General features: G+C 38.1%; 1 protein-coding gene across 2 annotated transcripts; it reads right to left on the bottom strand.

The window, feature by feature from the left end:
* Positions 1-2,020: 2,020 nt before the first annotated feature.
* Positions 2,021-21,236, bottom strand: LOC145986011 (uncharacterized protein C11orf42-like). 2 transcript variants are annotated; one of them, XM_083120179.1, is made up of 5 exons: positions 20,993-21,236; positions 19,670-19,804; positions 7,711-7,840; positions 6,974-7,149; positions 2,021-2,398 (listed from the first exon to the last, which is right to left on the bottom strand). In XM_083120179.1, exons 1-5 carry the CDS (start codon positions 21,170-21,172, stop codon positions 2,288-2,290), a joined length of 732 nt encoding a protein of 243 aa, XP_082976305.1. In that variant the 5' UTR covers positions 21,173-21,236; the 3' UTR covers positions 2,021-2,287. The 2 variants fall into 2 exon arrangements, with proteins under 2 accessions (XP_082976305.1, XP_082976306.1); XM_083120180.1 differs by having other exon boundaries at positions 2,021-2,395.
* Between the last annotated feature and the right edge of the window lie 1,445 nt (positions 21,237-22,681).

Raw genomic sequence — 22,681 nt, 5'->3', positions numbered from 1 at the left:
GTGTTTTCAAATCTCTGTTTAAACAATGATTCACAAACTGAAATAAAGTCATGAAACTCTCTACATATTTAGAGCATGAAGACTTTAAAATATAGTGGGAAGTTGGGAAGGACTTGACATGGATACCTGGTATTGCTTTTGAATGAAATCAGTCAAGGAATTTCATATTGAAGTCTTATACCCTTACAAAATTTTGGCAAATATGCTTGGCGCTGTTGAGAGCTTATCTTTCAAATACTGAACGAGAGACTCTAGGCAATTGTGCCTCTTTGCCTTAAAAGCAAAACTAAATAACTTGTGCAAATAAACGCGTGGCATGTTAGCTGCAAAGGGAAGGCAATGAATTTTCATTTCTAATTTGAGGTAATGCTTTATTTTCAATTATTTAAAAATTGAATAGCATATATATTTCACTTTCCAACAGAAAGTGCACAATGAAACAAGCGAAATTTCTCTCTCCACGTTTTCCAGCAGGCAGTGGCAAGGACCGTCGTGCCCCCACTGGTGCACTTATGATCAGATATAAATTTGGGACTTATTGTAAATAAAATTTATTTTTATGTTTAATTCCTTATACTTCCTTTGCTTCCTCTGAAAAGCTGGAAAAAATTAAATACGTCATTATGTCAGGGAACAGATTAGATAAGAAGAGGAAGACAATTTTTACTAACTCTATATAGTTGCAAACTGACAATAACTTTAATTTAATAGGGTGCCAGTAATTTCACAGGGCAATGCGAATTTAACACTTTTCTATTTATATCTGTATTGCTTGTTCGGCAGCCAATTTGTCCTTTGCACCCAGGCAAACCCCCCAACCCCCCCAATCCCTTTTACAACTCTCTTTATATATATAATTCTTTTACAAAGGTGAGAACTCTTAGAGCCACAAAAATGGTCACATACATCAACTATAGATGTGAACGAATCACTTAGATTCTTCATGAAATACTTGCTGTTTTATATCGATTACTCAATCAGTAAATTTTATATTGGTACTTATGAATATTCGTTGGAAGAATAGTGTCACTGCTTTTCTACTCACCACTTTCGGTTTCTTTCTCTCTGGTTTCATTTTTTCTATCTTCTTCAGCCAATTTTGCAGTAAAGTTTCAGACATTGTTACACTGAGCAGAACGACAACACACGAATTGAGATGCTACACTGAGACTGACCTAAAAGGCCTAAGGCATTTTACTGTTCTCTTCTCTACCGCTCCAAAATCATTCATCTCGCCCAAGTTACAGAAAATAGTGTTGCTAACCATAGTAACACAATTCACTACAAGGAGTCAAATCTGTATCTTTGAATTTCTTCCTTTACTTTTATCATACATTTTTCACATGAAAGAATCAAAAGGATAATGCAACGAAATATGAATTTCATTGACTCAGGGGTTGAATTTACAAATCTGTAACATATTTAAGAAATATTTATTTAGGTATTCAAACGCTGAACTGTCAACACTGTGTGCGGTATGTGCTCCCTGGAAGGAGGGCTAGAGGTCAGTTTGACATTTTCCAGATGGCAGTGTAGTGTCCCTTCCCTAGCGAAGCCTTGTCAAGGGAGCTGGTGTTTCCAGGAAATGACCATGCTGAACATTCCACCCTCCTTCTTTGACACTTTGGTTGATCGAAAGGTCCATTGGACTTGGCTTTTTGTAGAGCTACAAATGGTTCCTTTATTTTGAAGTATTGTCATTCTATTGTTGATATAAAAATCCATATTTACACCCCCCCTTGCAGGGAAGGTGTTCGCCAAAATTTGGGAGGGTGTGGATAAATCACTGGCATGCTATGCCAGAGGTCCCAGGTTCAAATCCTGGACTGGGTAAGGGTGTTCTTTGTAAGTGTCCGTTTAACAATTTCATCACTCACCCTCATCATCGTGGTTAGCCAAAAGTGGCAGATAAGTGAAGTAAAATAAATCAATCAAACCAAGTACTGAAACTTACATTTAAAAAATAAATAAATAAATAGGTGCTTCAGCATTAAAATTAAATATAAACAAGACACTTGGATGCTGTATGTGTAAGCAGCACACAAAGGTAAATGTGTAGCCTTTATTGGATTACAGAAGAACTACATGAGAACTGAAAATATTCAAATATGCAGTTATCTCCATATGAAAGAAAATTAGAAATATGTGGAAAGGAAAATCCTGTTCAAAATTTATGGCACAAGTTCAAACAAATTTAGTATCAATATTATAAGTTTCAGTGAAAGTTCATCATAGTAAAAGTTTCATGAATTAAAAAGCACTTTACTCATGCACTTTTGGAGAAGAATTATAGGACAGCCATGGCTCGTGCCTCTCTATACAAGGTTTCCAACTGCATTGCTGAACTGTCCTTTCCAAGCCATACGGCATCATAATTTCCAACAGATGAGGTTCTCTGCTAGATTAAAAGAAAAAATACAGTCAAGAAATATAGCTTGCAATTCAAAACCATATATGTTAAACAGTAAGTAACAGAAAAAGTTAATAAAGTTCATTATATTAATTTTGTAAAATGAAAATTAGCGATCTACTGATATGCACTTTTGACAGATTGCTAAACCAAACTAAAAATGCAACAGCCCTTTGTTGGAGGGCCAAGTATTGAAAGTTGCTATCTGTTGGGTGAAGTGTAGTTAGTTCATGCAGCTTTCTGACTTTCTAGATAAAGTTCACCACTAGCTTTTAAAGAAGCTTTCCATTTTTCCTTGCAGTTTTGGATGAACAATCAAAATATGTAGCATCCAACTGAGGATTGAATTTAGGACCAGGCTAGAGAACCCTGTTTTTTGTTTTTTTTTTACTTGAATTTATTACATCATTTGTTGTAAACGTATAGAGTGTAAATTGTCTATAGTTAAGAATCCAGTAACAATAATCAGTTGCTCAGCCAGTCTGGCTCTTATTACCACACAATAAACAATCATCCTTGGCAATTCATTAACTTTTACCACCAGTAGCATACGCAGGATTTTATCAAAGGGGGGGGGGGGAGCTATTTCTAAAACTTTCTCCAAATCACACTAAAATTGTTTTATTATACTTTAATTAAATAATAATACTCATAATTAATTAATAATACTTATAATTAATTAATTAGCTGAAGTACTAATAATAATACTACTAATATCACTACGACTATTAAGTAGTTTTTCTTGTATGTACGCATTGCTTGCATTATAAAATTATTTTCCTGTAGTTTACGGTTATTACAAGCATAAGAAAACAGTTTTTTATGCTTGTAATAACCATAATCTACAGGAAAACAATGACTATTAAGTAGTATAGATCTACATATATATAGTATTTATGAAAGCAATAGAATGAAATTACTTTCTAGTCATTTGAATTTTATCAAATTTTGGGATCATTTTTTTTTTTTTTGTTTCTTTGTTACGAAATAATTGTCTGGTCAAAGAGGAGAGACATTATAAGTGTGAAGAAAATCCATAAAAACAAGAAAATATATTAAAATAAATTGAAATAATCAAAGTATGGAACTCATCCAAGGAGCTGCAGTGGTCTGGTCGGTAGAGCGTCTAACAACCACATGGGAGATCCAGGTTCGATTCCCGGAATTGGTTGTAATTTTTCCATCTTCTTTCCTGCATAAATGTCCCCGATAATTCACATCTGGATTTTCTCGCTGTTCTTACAAACAAAACATTTTGGAATAGCTAAGCTGTCGTTTGAATAATTGTCTAGGGCCTCCCCGATGGTGCAGCAGTTGCGTTGTCACCTTGTAATCAAGGGGCCCTGGTTCGATACCCGGTGGAGGCACATAGTGGTTCAGATCCCACTTTAAATTGTAGGACCAGTCCCGAATAGCCTTACTGTGCATAAAGTGGGCTTAAAACACCAACTCAAACCAAATCAAGAATAATTGAAGACTAAAATTGGTAAACGATGTAAGTGCCACAAGAATTCAAACACCGTTTTCCACGTTAAACTGTGAAATGTGCCATGCTTTATAATGTGGTAAACGTGAAAAGTGGCTGGTAGCCCTCTAAGTAGTTCAAAGGGCATGTAAAGAGGTCACTAGTGTGAACATTCTTATGGGATGATGTGCAGAACGATGTGATTTCCCAACACTTTCGCTTTTGGCACTTACAACTTTTACCACTCTTAGTCCTCAATTGCCTAGTCAACAAGGTGAGACATTTTAAAGAGAGACATTGAAACGTGCCAATGGGAAGGAGGACTGGTGACTGTATTATTGTCCGCCTAGCCTTTGTCTATACATTAGCCACTTACAACATACCAAGAACTTTCTTTAGTTAATTCTCATTGTTCACACAAAAAATACATGTTCATTGAACACTGGCATACATAGAGGGGTGGCTGATGGGGTTACAGCCCCTACCGAAATTTTGAGAATATCAGAATTTGCAAATAAAAATCCGTTAAGAACTTTAAAAAATCAAAAAGTGTAAATGCAAAATCTCTTTTAAAGTGAGTCCCAGTTACCATTTTTGTCTTTGAATACAATTTTAATAGACTAAAAAATTCCAAAAATACGAAATATTTCATTATGCATCCTGCCCTCCAAAATGAAGTCCATGTACTGCGTACCCCTGCTGGAAATTTCTACTGTTTTCAGTAGACAAATTATACTGTTTTCAAATGTCTTCTACTGTGTACTGGGAAATGTACTGAAATCCTATTGTAGATCTACTGTACAGCTACTGTACTCTACAGTAGGACTACTGTACTGTGCAGTGGGGCTACTGTACTAGAAAAACAATGTGAATAATAATGCATAATACTTGCTACAATATATTATAATATCATTTAATGACTCCAAGAACAGACAAATTATTTCTTGACACAATATTTTCAGTGAATTGGAAAAACAGTACATGAACTGAATTTCTACTGTTTTTCTAATGAATACTACTGAAGTCAGATATATCTTAATGAATAAGTTACTACATTTCTTTCTTAAGAAATAACTCGACCTTAAAGCAGCTAGCAGTTTGAATACATGATCATATCAGTTAATTTTTTTTTCAGCATTGAATTTCCATGGTTATTATTATAATTGCAGAAAGGATCCATTTCTGATCAACGTAGTCAACAGTGTTTGCTTGTTTTGATTTTTCAAGCATTGAGGGTCAGGTCTTCATTTAAACTATTTTTTTTTTTTTTGCTGTTTTTGTGTAAATATAGGAAGAACAATATGTCAACTTATGTATTAAAGAGTATGTTTTTCAATTTTCTACAAGTGTGTTAACCACAATGAAGCTACACACTTAAAAACGTGTTCACTTTATTTGATTTCTTTGTTGTGTGAACACATTCCTAAGTAGCAAGTTCCACATGCTTTACCATACATTTATTTAAGTTGTTTGTATGTTTTTTCCATTGCATTTTCAGTTGTATAGATAAGAAAATTTTCCTTACTGACACGAGTACTGTTTTCAGACAGCAATATACTGAACACAATAAAAAATATGTTAGTTGTACAATTATATTACTGAAAAAATTAAGAGTACAGTTCAACTACTTAAGATAGAGGAAATAGTTGGACTACCAAAAACAGTAGAAAACATTAGCAGTACAGTTCATCTACTGAAAACAGTAGCCTACTAAAAACAGTAGAAGACAGTAGCATTACAGTTCATCTACTGAAAACAGTAGATGTTTCAAAACACCCATTGATCTACTGAAAACAGTAGATAGAATTTTCAGTAGGAACGCCAGTGTATTGAACATTGTTGCAAGTGAAACACAAAACAATTTATTTTCTCTTTTAAATCATAGTTACCCTTATATTTTATATATATATATATATATATATATATATATATATATATATATATATATATATATATATATATATATATATATATTATATATATATATATATGTTGATGTTTGATGGTGCAAGAATAGAAATATTTGACATGAAGTAATATCAAATTCTTACATTGACATTAATACATTGTGGGATGATGTTGTTGTAGTAGTAGAAGTAGTAGTAGTAGTAGTAGTGTCGCAGATCTTTGACTGTGATAAATTGGCCATTGCCACTGTTTACCACTATTACTCTCTTTACGTGTGTATGTTAAAACGTTACATCCCACTAAATATTTTCAAGTGACACCAAACCTTTTTGATATTCAATTAAGAGCAAAGAGAAATTTTCCATTGGTCACACCCGTTACATGTTACGTGCAGTGACTGAAGTGGAAAATGTTAGCTGGGTGGATGTTTGGTCGAGTCTTGGGGTTAGTTGAGGGTATGCTCCTATGGTTTAACATGGTGACAATGAAACTACTGGAGGGATACTTTGCGAAAATTTGCTAGCTGAAGAATACCATCCCACCCTCACTTCGTGCACTGGTTACAAGTTATTTTCAATTTTTAGCTACACTGGGACAAGGTAGTTTATTTTTGTAACACTTCAAAGGGGGAAAATTCAGTAGGAGTTGGAGCCTAGGGGGCAATTGTCCCCTTGACGCAATAGCCAGTATATCCTTGTAACAAGTTGTGGATTCTACATCCATGTTCTGTAACAAAGGAGATCATATGTGAATTAAATGTCATTATTATTCTGTGGATTTTGTGAAGATCATCTCTCTTCCATTTAGGAGATTTCTGTCGAACCAGTTTTTCTTTTCTTGTGTGCTACAAGGAAGAAAACTATCTATGCAGATTGAAGAATAGTTCTAATCGGACTAATAGTGGCAAGGTTTTGTTAAAACTGTCATATCTACCAAATGTTTCCTTGTGTATATTTATGACTTAGGCCAGGGGATCATCCCATCCGTCAGGAGATCAAAATCAGCTGGGATTCCTTATTAGATATTCCACAATTCCTCCTTCTATGGCATCTTGGAAGTAATGTAATGAATGTACAAAGAAGATACGGCAAGAGGAACATCTTACAATCACAGTTTGGCCATTGTCTATTATCAAGATTATCTATATGTTGCTGCTCAAATTAACATAAGATAGTCAATTATACTTTTACCTTTGGACCAATCATTCCATCACTTTCAAGTGTGTACTTATTGTAAGCAAAGGCAAGAGGCTGTGGTTTGTCAATCAGTAGCTTTTTCTCATCATGATTCACTTTCACAGTCAGTTCCAAGGATTGAACAAAAATAACCTCTCTGATCATATAAATCTTCTTTCTATCTTTGAGATCTAGAATGCAGATAGAGAACAATTTACATAAAATATAAAATAAAAAGATGTACGCAATTCAAAAATTGATATTCAGAGTGTACAAAAAGAAAGTCGATATTATAAAACTGAGTTCATGTACACTGTTTAAAAATGTATCATTTTTAAATGTAACTTTTCAGGCTAACTCAATGTGATAAGCATGACAAACATACGTCCACATGTTTTATAGCACGTAGGTGTAGCCTTGTTTTATGAAAATTAGGAGCAATCATGTATTAGTACTACATTTTGTAGCATCGTGCTTATTCTTCATTTTTACATATCTCATCACCTCTCAAAAAATAAATCCTATTGGTAAGTTCAACAATAAAGTTCAACTTTGTCTAGAATAATAACATATACCTCCTTGGTCTACATTTTAATTAATCTCTCCTATATTATACTTAATTACAATCACAACCACCAATAGCGGTAAGACTTTCGGAAACATTAACTAAGCATAATGGACTTTTATTTTATGTGTAGTTAAACTGAAATTTTACTTAGCATCATATGGAAAATAGTTAATTAATTTTTTACCTTGTTGTTTTGCGCCTATATTTAAGAAGACTTTCCCAGTTGGATTTGCACCTTCAATTAAACCAACTCTGCGAAAACCTCTTCCAACAAATGTGATTGATTTGTTTGCTTTCTCATCAGTGACAGAAACCTGCAAGAATTACAGTACGACTGACAACAATAGTACACAACCTTACTGAAATCTATTTAAAAAAAAAAAAAGATGACATAAATGAGACTGGGCAAGCAGGGTTGTGAGAAATATTTACCGCAATTGGTAGGTTTTTCTAATAACAATTTGGCTTCCCTGATGGTGCAGTTGTAACATTGTCACCCTGCAATCAAGGGATCCTGGCTTCAATACCCAGTGGAGGTACATAGTGGTTCGGATTCTACTTTAAACTGTAGGTCCAGTTCCGAATAGCCTATATGTGTATAAAGTGGACTTTAAACTCAAATAAGAAAAAATAATAACAATTCAGAAAAAATTCAAAATTGGTTATATAATCTCAATGGCTATAAGTTTTAATTATTTGCTTACTGACCCTCAACAAAGGCAAGTCTCCAGTTCCAGAAGGTAGAGTCATTATATACATTTACAGCATGTGTGTACACACACACACACACACACACACACACATACACATACATTTCGGGGGATACGAGCTTTAATATGTAATTCAGCTTGGAAATCCAGATTATGTACTAATTGATTTGCTGTCAGGGCGGACTTGAAGGTTGCACAAACTTCATTTTTTTCCATTCTGTTCTAGTAAGGTAACTGGAATTTGTGCTTTACAAAACTTATTACCAAGCTACCACCTGCCAATTTACCAATATTTTGGCCCACATCTTCAATTGATTGATTGATTAAGTTGGTGTTTTAAGTCCACTTTATGCACAGTAAGGCTAATTGAGACTGGACCTACAGTATAAATTGAGATCCAAACTACTCTGTGCCTCCTCCAGGTATCGAACCCGGAACCCCTGGATTACAAGGCGTTGGCGCTACCACTGTGCCATCGGAAGGCCCCACACCTTCAATTATGACAATAAATGACCCAGAAGAGTCGGAGTCGTATCTGTATGTTGGGGGCGTGTATTGTTCTGGATTCGATCCACGTGGGATCTTGTCCGGTGGACCAGTATCTGTGGCTTCTATAGGGCACTTGCCAGTGCCTTTTTCTGTGGGATTAGTCATATTTATATCCTGTTCAAAAAGATAATTCAGTGGTGTCCCAGGGGACCCTACACTTGACTCTGCTAACATACTGAAATTCTGCGAGTTCGAGTTAAATCCCTCTGACTGTTGGTTCATTTTTGAAACACCAAAGTCAATGCAGGGCAGCTCTGCCGCACTCGTGTATGTTTGTGTGTCCCCTTTTCTATGTGTAGAAGCAATTAACACACTATGAAATAACTGGGTAACAATTCACACTGAACCTCTCGCGCTTATCACTATACACTTTCGTAAGAGTAATATTGCTATGATCCGAACGATTTCAAGGTACTTACGCAAATTTCTCTTTATTTATTTTTTTAGTCATCCATGGTTCCATGGGCGTAGCTTGGGACATATATTTTCCAGGAATGGGTTAGGTCATTAGCAGGCCCAGAGGCGCAACAACGAATTTTTGTCTGGTACGCAAGGATCAAGTACCAGGATAAACGTACCAATAATAATAATAATATTGTTGAAAATTATGTTAATAATAATAATGTTACTAATAATGTTATTATACCATTATTATCATTGTTATTATTGATTTGCTTTATTTTACTTCGCTTCTTGTGCCACTGTTGGCTAATTTGCGAAGATGGGGATGAGTGATGGCATGATGAAAATGATGAATGGATACTTGCAAACATCCATGCCCAAGCCGGGATTTGAACCCAGGATCAACATTCTTATTACTATTAGTAGTAGTAGTATCAAAGACTTTATTTTCCTCATAAATTTCGCGAAAAGTGGGTAGAAGTTTGTGCCAAAGCATTTGTGTTCGAACAAACTATTTGAATTATTTTTTTTTAACACATTCAATTTCACATTAATAATGGAAAACAAGCACATACACTATTTTTGAAAGACAGAAAATGCTTGAAAAATGCATTCCACGTATAATTCTTTTTTACATCAACATAACTTTCATACACAATATATGTTTCACATAAATGCAACATGGAGTGACCTGGACACAAAAATGTGTACGTGTCTAAGTTTCTTTAATAAATATTATATACAGCATATAGGCTATTATTTAAATACATTAAACAACATATTCATCCATCTCAGGCCTCCCCGATGGTAGCGTCGTTGCCTTGTAATCAAGGGGTCCCGGGTCCAATACCCGGTGGAAGCACATACTAGTTCAGATCCCACTTTAAACTGTAGGTCCAGTCCTGATTAGCCTTACTGTGCACAAAGTGGACTTAAAACACCAAATCAAACCAAATCATCCGTGTTACAACCAACAGCAAAAATTACATAAATTGTCTCAAATGTGCACGCTCCCATTCCTCATAACAATTGTTAATGCATTTAGAAGAAAATCAATTAAGACAAGTCTTATTTCTCTGTCTGGTGATTTTCAATGCATTAGAGCGAATGAAAAAGAAATTGCGAGCAAAGCGAGCAAGAAAATTTTTTGATCCAATTTCTTTGCAGGCTGAAATCAATATTAGCCTAATTGAATAGGGTGCAAATAATTTCACGGAACGCCATGGCATTATATCATTTACAACTTTTGTGCCTCCCCGATGGTGTAGTGGTAATATCATCACCTTGTGATAAAGGGGTCCCTGGTTTGATACCCGGTGGAGGCACATAGTGGTTTGGAACACACTCTAAGCTATAGGTCCAGTCTGAAAATAGCCTTTTTAGATCATTCGGCGCCAAGGGGCCGTCTTCCGCCGTCCCCTAGCTATGGTCCTGAACCTTGCGAACAAATAAAATTTACGAAAAGTATTTTTATTTGCATAAAATTTGAAGTTGTGAGCGGTAATTGTCCCCTAAACTCATTTCCGACCAAGGTGGGGGGGGGGGGGTTGCACCACTGAGCGGGACCTATAAATAGGAAGGGGAGGGAGCAGTGGCTCTGGCTCAAACAACAGATCAATAGGTGCCGGGGCTTGCCCCGAGCTGATATTTTCCTGGAGATGAGGCCTGCTCGAAAAAGGGGGGGGGGGAGTTTTATAAACAGTGGCTCTCAGATGTTTGGCGGAGCACAGCAATGTAAGAGGTACCTTCTTCCAGGCCCGTAGCTAGAATTGATCTCAAGAGGGGACTCACGGTTTATCAGGGGGGACTCACGGTTTATCAGGTGACTTTTTAAAAAAAACGTTTCTCATTAAATAAAGGTAAGCTATTTTGTGTGTGTTAAGGGGGTCATTAAGTTAATATAAAACATTAAAGAAATAGAAATATAACACAAATAATACCCTCTTTTTCAATATCTTCTAAAACACGGTCATCTCTAGAAGTGTTAATTGAATGCTACTGACCTCATTCCTTACTAAACACTTCATACACTTTTGATTACACAAATATTTGTATCCCATATGAAAAATGCACAATATTCAATAATAGTGACTACAGTACGTACCTCTGCCTTAAAAAAGTTGGAGTCGGCGATTCTTCATGTTGTTGAACCTGTGAAGCAGTCTCGACATATCTATGTTGGATGCTCGTTTCTTCTCAAATGCCAGAAAAACAAGATTTGCCAGGCGCTTACTGCACATTGACAATCTCTGAGGGCGGGTTAACACAGAGAAAGTGGATTCACACAACGCTGTACTGCATACAAAAGTTCTTATGCCAGCAAGTAGAGCATAAGTGTCTTCGTAGGCCATTCTAGTTTTGTACAGTTCTTCAAAGGTATCAGGGGAATCCAGTTTCTTGAGATATGCATTGGCAACAGTTAGTTCCTCTTTCGACGGAATGGTGATTCCAAAGGCTGATAAATATTCAATATTGCTAAATTGAAGGGACTCAGCCGATGATATAGCCTCCAATAAGTCGTTGTTATTGGTAAAACGTCTATTTATTTCTGTTAGCACAAGATCTAAACATTCGTAGAATATTTGTGTGAGAGATGTGTGCTTTTCCTCTCCTAGGACGTCAGTGATAACGAAGTCTTGCAACTGTGTATTTCGTTTTCGCTTTCTTGTGGGGTACTCAACAATCTCGTCCTGAATTCCAACCTCTTCTAGCAGTGCATTACTTTCTTGCAGAATGGCTTCGTACACATCTTCCTGACTCATGCTCCTTAATGTTTCTGTGGCAGCTTCAATCATCTTTCTACCAGCATCCAAACGAACATTACGTGCTTGAAGCATTTTATCAACTGGGCTTAATATTTCAATGATCTTTCTCATGAACACTAAGCAAAACCGAAACTGAGCTTTGCTAATGACTACAAGCAAACCAATACTTGCTGTTACGTCATCCCCGTTAAAATTTCCAATTTTCACCAACTGCAAAACATGAATTATATCTCTGTAGTTTTCAAATATTGTTCTCGTCATTTTTAAATGTCCTGACCAACGGTGTTCTAAAAGTCGCGAAAGACTTCTCCCCTCGTATAAAATTGCAACTTTTCCCTTTTTTACAAATTGTGCAACATGGAAGTCTGTTCGAAAAAGTGTTTCATTGGAGAAATTTCATCCACGCATTTAACAATTTCCAGATGTAACCGATGGTTAAAACAATGAACGTAAGGAATTAGACGCCCAAGCCGTTGCTGGATTAAAGCTTGCACACCCCCTTTCTTCCCACTCATAACTGAAGCCCCGTCAAAACACTGGCTGAGCAATTTCGCACTATCCAAACCATATTTCTGAAAAATATTTAGCGTTAGATCTGCAAAAGACTCTGCATCAAAAGCTGACACTGTTTCTATGCACAGAATTGATTCCATGACTGTCCCATTCTTTACATAGCGGATTCCTATGGCTACGTTTCCTATGTTGTTTTTATCTCGTGTACCATCTTCAAGCAAAGTATACAAAGGAACATCTGCACTATTAATGTCACTAACAATGTTTTCACGTACGATGTCAGCCATTATTTCAATAATGTCATTTTGAATTTCAGGGGACCTGGTTAAAACAGTCTGCCAGTTTCTCATCTTTTCGAAGCGTGAACTCGAAAAGATTTCGAAACAGGCTTTGTTCCTCATGTTCTTCTAAGTGGTACGTTCCCCTAAGAGGCAATTCGTTTATTGCAAGGAACTGAATAACTTCAGGAATGGTCTTGATATAATATTGATTCTTTTCAAGAACATTCTGATTGACTAGTGTAGAAATAGATTTTCCCACCAACGAACGGTTTTGCTTTTCTGCCCACCTTGACATTGCTTCTATGTGTGTAAGTGTCGCATCATGTTTCACTAGCCCTGCTTTGGTTTCATCGAGAGCTGCCTTCCAGTTCTTAAAGCCTTTAGATGTAAAGGCCACTTCTTTGCATCCGAAAGGCCGATATTGTCTACAAGCATAGCAGAATGCTGCATCTAGAAATTGTGAATACTCTAACCATTTGAACCTTTTAAACCAGTCACTTTGAAAACACCGTCCATCAGCATTTCGGGGGTAATGTTTGAGTTTTAGCTGTTTAATTTCCTCACCTGGTTTGGAAATGTCCTTTACTTCTGTAGGCAAGAAATCCTCTTCTTGATTGGAGGTAGCCGTAGATGGGGAAAGAGTAGGTACGGTGGTCGCCGTGGTCAAAGATTCAGATGTTTTTTTACGAATTATAAATGTATCCATGGTGCTGGGGATTGGGGAATCGTTAAAATATCACAACACTACACACCAAGGACGAAACATGGTTATATTATTCGTCACTAAAACCACTCACTATCACACGAATCAGTTTTACGAAGATATGAAACACAATAACACCCGCGCAAACGCGAAACCTTCTTGACACGAATGAAGAACTCAACCAAGTGTCTTTGTCAATGCAAGCCCTTATATTCCAACCCCGACCGGGCAATAAAACTCCCCTTCGCAAAACTTGGGAGCCGATGACCTTTGATGCAGATGGAAAGGACCTGCTACAAGGAAAGCCGAAAGAGGGGGAGCGAAGGTGCATAGATCCCCTGTGGAAGAACTTTAGAGAACCTTCTAAATACTTCCCGTTACTTAAACTTCGGTTTATAAACAAGATGAACAAATGTGATAGCTGCTCTTCATGTTCTGTGAATTTATCCTTCTATCAAGTTATGAGCAAATAATATCCACTCTCTACATTTTCACTTGTCACGGCAAACAAATTATGCAATAGTTTTACCTAATACCAGGGGGCTGACGACAACGCCAGGGGGGGCTGACGACAATGCCAGGGGGGCTCAGCCCCCCTGGCCCCTGCCTAGCTACGGGCCTGCCTTCTTCTCTAAGGGGAGCGGTTGGGAGAACTTTCATTTACTATGTGAACCGACGGGGATTTTAACTTTCTTTCTTTCTTTTAATACACACACTTGGTCTTCACATTATTTCAATAGTTTATTTCATGTGGGAGACCGGGTACACACACACACACACACACATATACCTTCGGCCACATTTTTCGTACTGAAGGGTTATTTTTTTTTACTCGTGAAGCCGGTGGCTACACGAGTCTACACGCTCTCTTCGGGACGGGGGACAGGGTACATCAGTGGCGTACGCAAGGGGGGTGTTACGGGGTTTAAACCCCCCCCCCCCTTGAGCTTGTGGAAAAAAAATTAAATGGCCAATTTTTCACAGTCAAACATCTGGGACAATAATATTACTATTACTATTTCTACTACTACTACTACTACTAATAATAATAATAATAAAATTTGAATTATTATTTCCATGCAGCATGGAGAAAAGCAGAGCATTCCAAACACATGCGTCTTTCAGAGTGATGCATTGAAAATAAACACGAGTTTATGAGGTTAGGTTAGGGTAACTATGATTTAAAAGAGAGAAAAAGTTGTTTTGTATCTCAGTTGTAACAATGTTCAACACACTGGCGTACGCAGGATGTGAATTATCGGGGACATTTATGCGGGAAAAAAAGCCGGGAAAATTCCACCAATTTCGGGAATCGAACCCGGGTCGCCCGCGTGGTTGTCAGACGCTTTACCGACCAGACCATCGCAACTCGTTGGATGAGTTCCATACTTTGATTATTTCCATTTATTTTAATATATTTTCTTGTTTTTATGGATTTTCTTCACACTTGAAATGTCTCACCTCGTTGACCAGACAATTATTTCGTAACAAAGAAACAAAAAAATGCTCCCAGGATTTGATAAAAATCGAGTGACTAGAAAGTAATTTCGTTCTATTGTTTTCATAAATACTATATTTATGTAGATCTCTACTACTTAATAGTAATAGTAGTGGTATTTGTAGTATTATTAGTATTAATTCAGCTAATTAATTAATTATAAGTATTATTAATTAATTGTGATTATTATTATTTAATTAAAGTATAATAAAACAATGGTATGTGAATTTGGAAAAAAGTTTTAGAAATAACACCCCCCTTGATGAAATCCTGCGTACGCTACTGGAGTACATCGAGATGGGGATTTTGTGAATAACGGCTAAGTTTTAACTTCTGTAAAGAAGATAATATGAATAAAAGGGAAATGTTTGATGCAGTCAGTGGAAAATTGCCATTGTTATAGAGTAACCGAAACTCCCCAAACCAGCTATAGGCTACACGACCAGGCGCGGATCAACGGGGGGGGGGGGGGGGATAGGGGCCTGCCCTGATGATGGATTTTTGGGAGATATAATAATGATTGATATTACAAATAATTTAAGTGCTGCATGTATGTCTTTAAGTTACATTCCCTCATTAACAAGGTAAACGTGATTTTTCACAACAGGAGCTTCGTTACTGCCTGTTGTAGTGAAATTTTGATTTCCTTCCCTCTGGTACTGACCAGGAGGAGAAAAAAACAAAAACATTTCAGTCAACGCCGAAAAGTCGCAGTCTTCGCTGGACATGCACGGTAATACGAGTATGATATCCATGTCGGACTTGAGGGTGGGTCCAGCAGCCGGTGTCACAGTGTAGAACGGCCCCCATGGCAAATGTTCCCCCGGAAAAAGTAAAATGTCCCCCCGGAAATAATACAATAGATTAAGACCGTGTCCGAAAGGTGCAAGACCGTACTTGAAGCGAGCATACTTCGAGAATGGTCTCGCAGTGCGGTCTTGAAGTCGTGGCCGGGAGGGAAAGACTTTTCGAACCAATTCGACTACAGCGCCAAATACGATTAGTAGATATAACAGAGGACACATCGGTTTTCCACGTTTTAAACACTTGTTTTTCATCACAGAAATCACATAGCATTTGAAAATGCTCTAATACATACATTTCCACACATTAGAAGAACTGCAACAAACAACTCGCTGGCTTTCTACCTCCGCGATTTCAAACAAATGAACAAAAAGTCCACTTGTCACGTGACCGAGCCTCCAACTTGATTGTTTTATTTATTTATTTATTTAGTTTATTTTACTTCGCGTTTTGTGCCTCTTGGCTAATTTGCGAAGATGGGGATGAGTGATGAAATGATGAAATTGATGAATGGACATTCACAAACAACCAAGCCCGACCGGGATTCGAACCCGGGACCCTTGGCGTCGCAGCGCGATGTGCTAACCACTCGGCCACAGGGTCGGGCAACATTGATTGTTTTGGATGACGTGCTCGGCATAACGCTTCCAATGAGCAGGCTTTGTCAAAAGAAGACTGTGAACATGAACGAAGCTGCAAATTTTGTTAAGGACATTTTTAATGTTCTTGAGGATCGACGCCATTCGGCGAACCAGGAGTTTCGTGTTCTCTTTAGAGATGTGGTCGATACTTGCAAATTATTGGACATCGATGTCAGAATTCCTCGTGTTGCCAGAAGACAGATCCATCGCAGCAGCCCACCCTGCTCTCTCCCTGAAGACTACTTCCGCGTGGCAATTTACATCCCACTTTTGGAAAATATAACTGAAGACCTACGATCTCGATTCTCTCAGTCTACTCTAGACGCATACAAACTTGCAGTTATCCTTCCCTCCAGCCAGAGAAAATCTGAAGAGACACAGGATGCAATAATATGCTTATGTAAAAGATTCTGTGGTTTGTTTGGTATGTCTGAACCCGTGTTCCATCGTCTTCTCTCTGCTGAATTGCAAGCATGGCAGAGGAAAATTGAGCGCGAATTTATAGATGCATCTCTAATTGATTTGTATAATAATTGTGACAAGGATGTTTTCCCGATTATTAATAGACTATATGAAATCTTTCTTACTCTCCCAGTTAGCGTAGCGACAGCCGAACGATCTTTCTCAGCTCTCAGGCGCTTAAAATCTTTGATAACGTCGACGATGGGTCAGGAAAGATTAAGAGGATTGGCTCTTTTACATACTCATCGTGACGTTTCTCTTGACCCCCAGGAAATAATAACACGCTTCTCCCAAAAGAAACCACGCCGCCTTGACTTCCTAAAACAATAGAAGTAACCTTTTATCCTTCGATTGTTTCGATCTGTGCCTAATAAAAGTAACTTAAGGATAAAACGTGTGCCAAGGGAAAGAAGTTGAAGTTCCCCTAAGACAGCAAATCTTCTAGCTTCTGTATCTGCCCCGATATCATCAGGCACAGTATAACGGTCAAATATTGAGTAACAGGTAATTAATCTAATTGCCCGTTATTAAGAATTAATTACAATTGGTAATATTAAAATCCGTCGCGAATACAGGTGTCTAGCGACTGTCTTAGCCAACACTAACTTGCTCAACCACCGTTTTTCGCCCGAATTCGGATTTACATGCATTCTTATGGGGAATAGCAGGAAAAGAGCAACTTCTAAACCAATGGACCGAATTGGATGAGATTTTAACCAGCGGAAGACCACATCATGAAAGTACTGATTCCAAGATTTGAGCCTAATCAGAACAGAACTACGGGAGTTATGAATTATTAAAGATTCATCGCTGGATTCAATGAGAGACGGTATCCTGGTGAGTTGGCCCTTACTGAACGTGTCGAATACAATAGCCGAGGATTTAACCTAATCTCTGCACGAGGGGCTGCTACCAGAGGTTAAGGACCGGAGTGAGCGTTGACCAGGATAGGAGGACAACGGTCAAAGCACCAGAAACAATAAATGAATACCTAAACACAGAGGCTAGAGCGTCACTTCGTTCAAATCTGGAATAAAAGGGATGATTCGGAACAGCGAGAAGACAGTTTTGCCTACAATCGGCACCGGGGGGTGAGCTACGTGCGACCTAGCTCAGAGTCGCGATCGGACACGTGGCCTGGATTTGTTTTTTCCTCGAGTGAGTGTTTTAGAGCCATGGAGTAGAGCAGAGTAGACCCAGGAGGGTCGTTTCCCCCTCGCCGTCAACGCATTCGTGCACATACGTGTGGTATGTGAGAATAACGCCAGACACGTCCACCTGTGTCAATCGTCCGAAACAACGTCCTAAGTTAGCAGAAGTTAATAACATTTAATATCCATGTGTGTCCATGGGAAACCGCGAGAAGTGAACGAGTGAAGCCAGGATCCGATGATACCATACGGAACTGCCGGGAAATCCATTTTTGCCAACCAGGATAACCGCGAAGTGCAACAATGGAGTGCAGACGTCTTCCAAAACTGTAGGACCACTTTCACCCTACCCAGGTCAGAGGGAATGCCGCGAAGGTAAGATCTAACCATGTGCGTGTGTGAGAGAGATGACGCCAATCTACCGCGAATCTGCGTAAATCAAATCATTGCATAACTTAAATCAGTGCTAGGGCATAACTAGACATCGGTATTCCGGCGGACAATCAAGCTTAGAGATCATAGTTTATGTTAACAGCAAACAATAGTTCATTGAAATATATTTATACCTTCAGAAAAGATAAAAGGGGTTCGCACAAGGAACAATTATTCACTTTATACTTAAAACCCTAAACGATAAATTGTAAAAGGCAATGTAGCCAAGAAATAGCATGAGTATAGTCAAAGTATTAATGAATCTAACCTTTGTAATTGTCATATTGTCGCAATATGCCATGGAATGAGTGTATGAATGAGAGATCGAGTGAAAGAGTCCAAGATGTACTGTGTATTTATCTGTGCTTTAATTTATGTGTATATTCAGAACCACCGTAGTATTATGTAACGTCATTTCAGGTACTTAAAATCAAATCCTCCTAATTCTCAGTAACTCCGACTGTAGGCACTTATCCTGACCGTATTATAATTCATGTAATGTTTAACCCGCGTAACAGGTGTCACGTGGAGCGATTCTGCGTTGTTGCGTTGCTTAGTTCAGTTCAGTTGAGTTAGTTTTAGTTTTTCAGCGCGTGACAACAGTACTAATATTCCATTCTTGTTAAAATAATTGTAACTCTAAACGTATGTTTTGATTATAATTATTAGTAGCGTGGAGGAAGTGTATTTGATATTTACATTTTAAGTTATGAAGTAGTTCTGTCTCACCGCATTGTTGTCCGAAAGAATATCGCAGTCTGCCAAGGTGAAAATATTTCCTCAGGTGCATGTAACGAGTGACAGCAATGTTTGTCATCAGTTTATTTACAGATTTACGATGCATATTTTATGTGTGTCGCAAAGTTGGAATTAATTACGATAATTATGAAAAGAAAAACGAGTCTAGAATTGGAATTCTCAAACCCTTGTTTCGAACGCTACCAACGAGACCTCAGGCGACAACTCAGCTTCTCTTTGAAGCAGCATTGTTTACATAACCATTGAAAACGTATGTCAGGATAGTTTCCTGGCTTGGTAAGGTACTGTAATCTACCTGGCGAAAATCGCCCCTCCCAACTGCCAATCCTGGATCCGCCATTGTACACCACGTACTTTTTTGTAAGGATATAGTGTAAGTGTAGGAATTTCAATTTGCTTTTCAGTAAGTTCCAGCGACGACAATTTTCTCTTGAGTGCATGAAAAATAATACTTTGTCTACTTTATATACTACCTTAAATTCAGAAGGGTAGTGGCAGGGCAGTGGGTCGATCACATTTGCAGGATGTTGCCACTCCTTCCTAGTCTTTGTCTGCTTTATCAGACCATGAAGGTCTCCAACCACACCATATGTTTTGTTTCCATCACGCTGCATAGAAAAAAACAGAGTTTTATTAATACATATTCTAATTTCCAACATAAAAAAAGTAAGGAAATAAATAAAGTGGCTCTACCTAGTCATGAAAATTCGAAGAGTGCACCCTGTAAACTATTACAGTATGGTAAGGCATGAAATCCAATTAATTTAGTATTACAAATTACATAATGGAGAAAACATTTCATTAACTTAAATTTTACAGATTTTCTGTAAAGTCACATTCATAACAATACTGCATTTTTCTTGTAGTCCAGTCAGCAGAAACAAGCCTGAAATCTCCCTAAGGGGACGAAGCGATACGCTATACAAGCTGCACAGCAGTTTCACTAGTTTGCTTGAGTTCTGTTTCTTAACTCCACTTTTTTCACAAAAAGGCTAATCGGAATTGGGCCTACAGTTTAAAGGGGGATCCACCATGTGCCTCCACCGCGTATCGAACCCCGGACCACGCCAGTTTCAGACTGAAGTCACAAGTGACACGTATCCCCCATTCAATCTGTAGAAAAACATTTACCGCGCATGCGCAATCAACATACCACTCTCTCTCTCTCTCTCTCTCTCTCTCTCTCTCTCTCTCTCTCTCTCTCTCTCTCTCCCCCTCCCTCTCTCTCTCTCTCTCTCTCTCTCTCTGTTTAAACATTTTTAACTTACCAAATCCCATACATACACTTGAAATCAATACTCAAGTCATACAAACTTCCAATTTTCCATGATTGAATGAAAGCATAAATATTACTATAGGTTCACACCGCAAGAATATTACCTAAACCGGAAAATGCTGGATAAACCATTCTTTTCATTATTACGTTGTGTCACTACACACGTTCTCTTTCCCGAAATATTCACAAGGGCAACTGAAACTAATTTTTAAGGATGATAAATACAACACTTTAGGTTTTTTCAATACTTTTTTAAAAAATATATTGTATTTTTATGTAATTAAAAGCATTCAAACGGAAATCTTGATGTGTCTAGTTGTGTCTATATCATAGTAGCTATATTATCAGCTAAGGGGGAAAATTGCTTCTGTTGTGAACCCAAGCATTCTTACATATGATTGTAATTTTTTCACCATCGTCATTTCTGGAATATTCAAACATTTAAATGCGAGTATGTACAGTAAAAAAAACATTAGAAATATGAATAGTTTGATAGCAACGTATAATGGCTGGAACTAACCTGAGTTTTCTTCACAAAAATCGTTAAGACATCGTACAATCGTGCCTCTTCAAGAAAGGGTACACATACGTATTTCTTAGCACACAATCTGTGTTCTACTTCACTTCTAATCAAATTCCAGCCATCTGTGCAATCACACGCTGTAAGTTTCCTTAATGGTTGGACTAATAACACTTCCATTTTTTCATATGAGGTTCGAAATCTAACTAGACACAGATGGATTCAAACTTATTAGAATTATATAGATGGGTGGGGCTCTCGTATTATCAAGATTTGTGTGAAGATATTTAACCACAACTTGAGAAGCGCGTTTATTGGACGCTAGAAAAGAGTCACGAGTCACGAATCACTTTGTGGCCATGAGAGTCACCCGAAATATTTGATGAGGGAATCAGTAAATGTTACTATGATATTTATTTGCTTTATTTTATTTCGAATTTTGTGCCATTTTTAGCTAATTTGCGGAGATGAGGATGACTTATGATTGATTCATTGATTTAGTTTATTTTACTTCGCGTTTTGTGCCTGGGCTAATTTGCGAAGATGGGGATGAGTGATGAAATTGATGAATGAACATTCACAAACAAACAAGCCCGAGCGGGATTCGAACCCGGGATCCTTGGCGACGTCCTAACCACTCGGCCACAGGGTCCAGCTGGGGATGAGCTATGATATGATGAAATTGATGAATGGACACTCACAAACATCCATGCCCAGGACGGGATTCGAGTCGTAGCTCGATGTGATAACCACTCCGCCACGGGAGCCAGCTGGGGGATCAGTAAAATTGAACAGTTGAAATAATGGAAATAAGCAAAAACAATATTGTAATCATTGGTTGGTTGATTTGGTGTTTTAAGTCCACTTCTTGCATAGTAAGGCTAATCGGGACTGGACCTACAGGTTAGAGTGGGATCCGAACAACTTCTGCCTACACCGGGTATTGATCCCGGTACCCCTTGATTAGAAGGCGATGATGCTACCACTGCGCCATCGGGGAGGCCCTATTATTATTGGGGTGAATACACCAGACGACTGAGTATTCGGCACACAACTGTTTTTTCTTCGCTTTTTTTTTCAGATGCCTCTCCGACGGCATAGTTCTAACACTGTCGCCTTGTAATCCAGGGGTCCCGGGTTTGATAACCGGTGGAAGCACATACGAAACTACTTCTGGTGAATTCCATTTGACGTGTATGTGTGCAGCGACTGCATGCATGCATGCATGCAGTCATCCATCGCACAATCGAAATCGCACCTTAATGCAGAACTTTTCTCGCGCGAGAAATAATGATGTTACGGTTCCCATGTGACGGTAAGTGCGCACTCGATCTCCGCCAGAAACTTGCCACTTCTGATTTGATTTATTTTACTTCGCTTCTTGTGCCACTTTTGGCTAATTTGCGAAGATGGGGATGAGTGATGATATGATGAAATTGATGAATGGACACTCACAAACATCCATGCCCAAGCCAGGATTCGAACCCGGGACCCCTGGCGTCGCAGCGCGATGTGCTAAACCACTCCGCCACGGGGGCCGGCACTTGCCACTTCTCTCAGTCAGTAAAGCAATACGTTTCTCGCACGACAAATACCGAATCCCATCCCGTGTGACTGTAGGTACACACTCGATCTCCACGAAAATCGTGCCACTTCCCTCCGTAATGTAAAACCTCATCGTCATGATTA

This window comes from Lepisma saccharinum, chromosome 3 (genome assembly GCF_977018435.1).
Source record: "Lepisma saccharinum chromosome 3, izLepSacc3.1, whole genome shotgun sequence".
NCBI lineage: Eukaryota > Metazoa > Arthropoda > Insecta > Zygentoma > Lepismatidae > Lepisma > Lepisma saccharinum.
This window is presented reverse-complemented; position numbering and strand designations above follow the sequence as displayed.

Bases quoted from the DNA above. Each gene is read 5' to 3' on its own strand.
- LOC145986011 (XM_083120179.1), bottom strand. From the start codon at position 21,172: ATGGAAGTGTTATTAGTCCAACCATTAAGGAAACTTACAGCGTGTGAT. The intron at 7,841-19,669 runs GTAGTATATAAA...TAATTCTTGCAG, and splicing joins ACTACCCTTCTGAATTTAAG to GTTTCTGTCACTGATGAGAA. The intron at 7,150-7,710 runs GTAAAAAATTAA...TCTGCATTCTAG, and splicing joins TATAGGCGCAAAACAACAAG to ATCTCAAAGATAGAAAGAAG.